Here is a 7,434-nt window from a genome sequence, read left to right as displayed (position 1 = left end):
CTCTTCCAGGCTCATTGTTCAGTACCTCACTGGGGCCTCTTTGTATGGCCCTGCACTCACTTATTACACACAGCAGCTAAAGCCTGGCTCCTCTGTGTCTCCTCTGCTCTAACTCTGCTCCCACTTAACCATCAAGGCCCTAATGTGAATGTGTGTGTGTATGTGTGTATGTGTGTGTGTGTGTGTGTGTGTGTGTGTGTGTGTGTGTGTGTGTGTGTGTGTGTGTGTGTGTGTGTGTGTGGTAAGACAGGGTGCACGTGGCTCTCTAAGAGGGGCTAAGCCCTGAATAGGATAACAGGAAGGAAGGAAAAGGCAGAATGATTCCATCATCATCCACACCATCATACAATGGGCCCCATGCCAGAGAGTCAGTCACTTCATTTATTTACCCCAACAGGATGGGTAGAATTTGGAGAGGTGTGTATAAGGAGGGAGAAGGATGAGCACGTGGATGAACCATCTCTGGGGAAATCACCAACACATAGCCTAGTCCTACATAAACTAACCTTCAATCCAAACTGGTTCTCTAGCAGATTAGTAAGAATGGCTCAAGATTTTTATTTTTCAGTGTTCAAGAACGTCCTTTTTCTCTTCATTCAGATTACAACCGCTCGCTTTCAGTTATTAGAAAATGAAAACCTGCCATAGAAAGCAGGTTGCAATTTCAGTTAAATCCACCAGAAAAGAACAAACAAATATTCCAACAAAAATGTTAAAACTCAAATATACTAACTAATAAAAACCTGTTCTTATGTTGTTGTTTTTTTTTTTGGGGGGGGGGGGTAATCTTTGTAAATTATATCATAAATAGGACTGGTGGAGTTGTCACACATGCAGTTAACAAAAATATATGGAAATTCCTGCTCTATCCAAAATTACAAGCAACTGATTGTGGCATTAGTGGAAAAATGGAGGAGGCAAGTGGAATGTGAAGAACTTGTCTGCCGGCCCTACATAAAATAACAAAATTGTGATAAATCAAAAAGTATACCAGTTTAATTTAAGGACCAAAAGAATGACAGCTGCGCCATAAAAGTTGCAAAATAGTTGCGAGGAGATTTCGATGTACCGATTCCATGGCACATGGTTCATGAACTGATACACAAAACAACACCGGATTCAAAACAGACCATTCCAGGTGACAACCTCATGAAGCTGGTTGAGAGAATGCCAAGTGTGCAAAGCTGTCATCAAGGCAAAGGATGGCTACTTTGAAGAGTCTCAAATATAAAATATATTTTGGATTGCTTAACACATTTTTGGTTACCACATGATTCCATATGTGCTATTTCATAGTTTTGATGTCTTCACTATTATTCTACAATGTAGAAAATAGTAAAAAATGTAATTCAAATAAAACACTGGAATGAGTAGGTGTGTCCAAACTTTTGACTGGTACTGTACATAGGCGATTGGAAATGATTCAGACAATTACATTGATAGTAGCCACACTCTATCTGTAATATGAAAAGACTTAGGCCTACTTCCTGGTTACATAAAGAGAAATCTTTGCCATCTTTAACCCAGTAGCATTCACTGTGCGGACTTGACAATATGTCCTGGTATTGAGGCCGTTAAATAACCCAGTAACCCAGACAGGTCACAAGGGTGGGGATACGTTCTGGTATTGAGGCCATTAAATGACCCAGTAACCCAGACAGGTCACAATGGTGGGGATACGTTCTGGTATTGAGGCCATTAAATGACCCAGTAACCCAGACAGGTCACAAGGGTGGGGATACGTTCTGGTATTGAGGCCATTAAATGACCCAGTAACCCAGACAGGTCACAATGGTGGGGATACGTTCTGGTATTGAGGCCATTAAATGACCCAGTAACCCAGACAGGTCACAATGGTGGGGATACAGGCCTGCAACAGTACTGCATGTACGCTATGTTAGATAGGCTGCTGTATAGTGGTATGGAGTCCAGCTAGGACTCCCTCCTCTCTCCTGGTCCAAGACCAGCTCCAGCTCCACACTCGGGTTCATCCTTTCTCCAGATGTGCCACGTGTTACAGTGTGTCAGTGCTGCTGGAGTGCAGATGCTGCTGGATGGGCAGGTCTCTCACACTGCTCCGGCTGGGTCCAAAGGAGAACATCACGGTGACAATATCCACCTCTGTGATGTGGCCATTTGTTGTAGGTCTAGAGATAGTTAGTGGTGGAATAATAAGAGTACAGGGGAAAGGGGTTGTTGACGAAAGGGGTGGTCGTCAAAAAGAAATTCCATCTGAGTCCTTAGGCTATGTTTAGGTTCCTACTATCCATGTTGCCTTTATTAAACTACCTACCAATGGATATCCTGTGATGCACTATAATCTCTTACCATAACGGAGTTTAAATAAAAAACAGTTCCCTTTAGAGTAGAATTCTCAGAACGATAGCTCACAACACCAAATCAAACCAAGGACCGCGCGAGCAACGAGAGCCCTGGTTAATGTGGCCACACAAACACACACCTCCAACCCCACAATGATCAGATGTGACGTAACATCGTTCTCAGAGACGACAGAGGACAGCGGAACACCACCAGTTTCTGTTTCTCTACCATCCATCTACCATCGCCACCCTGAGGCCAGCTAGCTCCCCACCCTCTCTAACTCAGACATTAGAACACTACTACAGCAGTGTGAATGACCATACGGTGTGTAGAGGGGACGGGGGGGATCCAGGCCTCCCAACAATGCTCCACATAGGCTCCACATAGGGTTGAAGATTTCCTGGGAAGAATTCTCTCAATTCAATTTAAGGGCTTTCTTGGCATGGGAAACATATGTTAACGTTGTTTATTATCCACTTCTCTTGCTTGGACAAAAGTAAAATAAACAATAAAACTGAACAGTAAACATCACACTTACAGAAGACATTTCAAATGTCATATTATCTCTCCCTCTCCCCTTCCCTGGCCAAACACTACCCTGACCAAACCCAACCCAGGGCTGTATGGTTGTGCTGTACAGAACCTCTGTACCAGGAGTGTACAGCCAAGACCCAGGCTTGTATGAGACCCACTGTCAACCACAGCTGCTTTGGTTTGTGTGCCTTCTCTATAGCAGAGCTAATCGAGTAATCGAGTTAGGTTAGCCACGCAGATGGGCACGAATTTGATCGGGAATAAGGTGAAGAAAATAAGGATGCCATTTTATGTGCTGCAACAATGCAGTTCACACAGTCAATATTCAAACAGTATTAGGCTACTGTTATATATATATGGGGAAAACACCACAGGGAAAATCTAATTTGCATATATTTAACTTTAACCTTAATTAATTTACAAAAATGTAAAGTAAATGTAAAAATGACCATCTGAAACAATATAAGAATATGTTATGGCGTGAAATTAGCCTATAGCAAAGTGTTTAAATACACGATGGATAAGGCAGGTTGGTGTCTGTCGTGTCCCTCCCCATCCTTAACTTCTAAACCTATGCCAGGGCCTTGTTGCCAACCATCCGGGGTCGTCTTGATTCCAGAGAGGAGGAATACTGCTTCTTCTTCTCTACTCTCTCCTCTCACTGGATTTCCTTCTTAATTAGTGACGTGTACAAGTTAGTGGACGGGACAGAAGGAACTAACCATGCAGTGCGATCCAATCCTTTTGCATTTCACCTGACAAGTTAAGAGTCAAATTGTGGCTACATGCTCTTAAATCCCCTGACAGCTTGAATCCGAGTCAGCATAGGAAGTGATCGATATCAACTGGTATCTGTAGTTATAGTGTGTAAATATATATGTATGTGTGTAAATATATATATGTATGTGTGTAAATATATATGTATGTATGTGTGTAATTACATATATGTATGTATGTGTGTAAATATATATATATATATGTGTAATTACATATGTATGTGTTTAAATATATATATATATATATATATGTATGTGTGTAATTACATATATGTATGTATGTGTGTAATTACATATATGCATGTATATATATATATGTGGAATTACATATATGTATGTGTTTAAATATATATATATACGTATGTGTGTGTATATAAATATATATATATGTATGTGTGTAAATACATATATGTATGTGTGGAATTACATATATGTATGTGTGTGTGTAAATATATATATATGTATGTATGTATGTGTGTAAATATATATATATATGTATGTGTGTGTGTAAATATACAGCCCTGGGTTGGATAGGGGTAGTGTTCGGCACACACACACACAAACTACAGATCGCCAAGCTCCAAACACACACACACCCACATCCACACACCCACACACCCACACACACTCCAGATCCCAGTTACCAAATTGCTATTTATCACTTCCTATCCTGACTCTGATTCAAGATGTCAGGGGAATTAAGAGAACTGTGAAAAAAACACTGTAGCCCAATTACAATTCACAACATTGTTGTTAGATTTCAGTAATTGCTTTGTAATTGTGTAGTAACAGAGTGACAGTTTTTGTTCTTACACAAGTGGAATGTTTAATCTCGTCCAGAAGCAGTTTAATATGTCTTATGGTCAGGACGATTCCAAATATGTGAATAACTTGCATCAATATATTAATCCTTTTCACATTGGTAATTTCACCAAGTAGGCTAATCAATGTTTGATATCAAGCTAACAGGGGGAATAACCCTTGGTGATGGTCTTTCAAGGCGGCATAATGGTTTCAGTTGTCCTCTACATACAATGGCTATATGGCTACAGAAAACTATGATATGAAACAACCATACCATAATACCCCCCATTAATCCATACATTTAAGGGGTGACAAGGTCAGATGTTGCTGTGACGATCCATGATGCTGCTGGTATACATATGAACCCATTAGAGTAAAATTGTACCCATTAAAGTCCCATTGTAAGCTACTGGGACTTGATTTAACTCTCCTCCTGTTCAACCCGGGCCATCACACACCATCTATGGATTTGGGGGGGGGGGTCATCTAGAACAATGACTCTAATTTAGCTGCCCCAAAGGGGAGGAAGGGAGAAATGCGCCAGAGGACATTCTGCTCTTTACTGTAAGAGAGCCATCAAAATGACATGTGAAGCAGAGCAGAGGCGTGGTTGGGTAGGCAGGGGTTCAGTTCCCCAAAGGCTAATATGGTCAAGCCCGTGCCTTTGGCGACCTCTAGCTACTAGCAATCATCCAAGGTAGTTGCTGATAACTAGTATGTGTAATGTTCTTGTGGCTATGTAAATGTAAATGAATCGAGGCTATCTAGCCACCTATTACTTTTAGAATAGTACTGTAAGCTAATGGGACTCACACTGTTACTGGCCTACATGCTAACTCGAACTAGACAGATTTGTTTAGCTCGTAATTGGTTTCTATAGTAATGTCACCATTAAACACATTTAATTTACGTAAGCTGTAACGTTAGGTACTTAGATTGCCATGGGATCAGACTAGCTCCCATTTACTAGTAAACATTAACGTCAGTTTCAAACTAACAACTTTACATAGCCTCTCACGGGGAAATGAAGCTGCCAGCTCCAACTAGCCCGGCTATAGCAAGCTACTCGAAGTCAACTGTGCCTAAAACAGAAACTAGAACAAGCTAATTAGTTGGTTAGCTGTGTGTCTATTTTCCTTCTCAGATAATATTGGCTCGCTACAAAGAACTAAAAACATAAATGATAAAACATAAATGAAGCAGGATGACACTTTACCTGTTTTGTCGGGTCATTCCTCCCGTGCTCAGAAGACAGGTGATGTCTCAGCAGCAAGGCCCGCTTGTAATTTCGACTACCTCTCACCAGCTCGTCGTTGTTTTTAGTGGGAATGTTGTGACACCAGGAGCAGGACATAAGTCCCGTCTCCTGACAAAATGTGAGCCATGGAAACTCCTGTAGCCATGAAGCTTGGAATTGGGGGTGTTTCTGGAGTAGCGTCTGCGGTCTCATTTGTACCCAAGATTTCCTGGCAGCTTCGCCTCTGTCGTCCTCGGATCCAGTGCCCCCGCTGCCCAAGTCAGCGCCGTCCTCGTTGTTCAGGCAGTTACCCGCTGTCCGGCTACTCCCTTCCCTGGACTCGTCTTCTCCGACAGTTACTGCCACCCAACCGACACGATCGTCTCCTACCCCGGCTGCCCAGTTGCCCCCTTCCGGGTCCTCTTCCTCCTCAGCCTCTGGTTCTGCGCTATCACTTAGAGATCCCCCACCCTCCACTCTCCCTTGCGATGGTCCTTTTGCCCCCAGATCCCTATCCTCTTCTTGATCTGGCCTGTTCCCGTTCAAATGTCGGTCTTGACAGGCCTGGGCCTCCCAGCTGTTATTGTTGCCCCCACCGACACCACTGGAGCTGGTTACCGCTAATCCACCTCCTCGGAACGCCAGAGACCTGCGGTTTCTCTCTCCGGACATTTTCTTAATATATTAAAATCTACCACTTTCTTAACAATATTACTACTAATTTATATTTCTTTAAGTACTATATGTTACGGATCCGAATTAAATGGCTGGTTGTCGTTTTTTCCCGCTTTGGCCTCCTGGTGAGAGTATGTAGGTTATGCGGAAATAAATAAAGCTTTTAAACGCATAATGAATTTCAGGGTTCTAGCTGCGTCCGCGCAGGCTTGCAGAGGTCGAATGGCAACGACTTTCCCCATAATGCACCTCGATCAGAGAAAGGGGGGTAGTGGGGGGCTCATTTAAAGGAAGATGGGGGGTGCGGTTAACAGCATGGCGTATTTTCTTTGAGTGGCTGCGCTCATTGTACGCGTGCTTCTCATCTTTGTTTTCCTTCTCTTCAACCAATACATCCTTGTCCTCCTTTCATACCTCCTGCCACGCGGGTTGGCAGTCCCCTTGTATTAACTGCGTCAAACAGATCTAGTGCGCTTATCGTGTTTGTTTTATACTAATTCCAATGGACAGGTGAAGCAAGTGATCCAACGCACAAGGTGTAGTGATGGTGGTGGTTACAGCCTACCGGTTACCACAGCCACAAAGTCAACATTGGCTATATCGTAAAAAATACATATTTTTTGTTGTTGCTTTTGGGCAGTGGTGGAAAAAGTACCCGAATGTCATACTTGAGTAAAAGTAAAGATACCCAAATAGAAAATGACTTAAGTAAAAGTGAAAGTCAACCAGTAAAATACTACTTGAGTAAAAGTCTAAAAGTATTTGGTTTGAAATACACTTATCTATCAAAAGTAAATGTATAAATACTTCCTAATTCATTATATTAAGAAAAACCAGATGGCACAATTTTCTTGTTTTTAATGTATTTGTGGATAGCCAGGGGGCTCACTCCAACCCTCAGACATAATTTACAAATGAAGCATTTGTGTTAATAAGCGAGTCCAACAGATTAGAGGCAGTATGGATGACCAGGGATGTTCTCTTGATAAGTGCGTGAATTTGGGCCATGTCCTGACGAACATTCAAAATGTATCGAGTACTTTTGGGTGTCAGGAAAAATGTATGGAGTAAAAAGTGCATTATTTT

At 42.0% G+C, this 7,434-nt stretch overlaps 1 protein-coding gene across 1 annotated transcript in view; it reads right to left on the bottom strand.

The window, feature by feature from the left end:
- LOC135549572 (zinc finger and BTB domain-containing protein 10-like) overlaps positions 1-6,638 on the bottom strand; it is a 29,613-nt gene extending 22,975 nt beyond the window's left edge. Inside the window, exon 1 of the mRNA XM_064979651.1 lies at positions 5,653-6,638. Coding sequence (XP_064835723.1) covers positions 5,653-6,345 — 693 coding nt within the window. The 5' untranslated portion in view covers positions 6,346-6,638. The remainder of the gene's footprint in view (positions 1-5,652) is intronic.
- Between the last annotated feature and the right edge of the window lie 796 nt (positions 6,639-7,434).

Source organism: Oncorhynchus masou, chromosome 12 (assembly GCF_036934945.1).
Source record: "Oncorhynchus masou masou isolate Uvic2021 chromosome 12, UVic_Omas_1.1, whole genome shotgun sequence".
Classification (NCBI taxonomy): domain Eukaryota; kingdom Metazoa; phylum Chordata; class Actinopteri; order Salmoniformes; family Salmonidae; genus Oncorhynchus; species Oncorhynchus masou.
The sequence above is the reverse complement of the archived record's forward strand: the minus strand, read 5'-3'. Positions and strand labels throughout refer to the sequence as shown.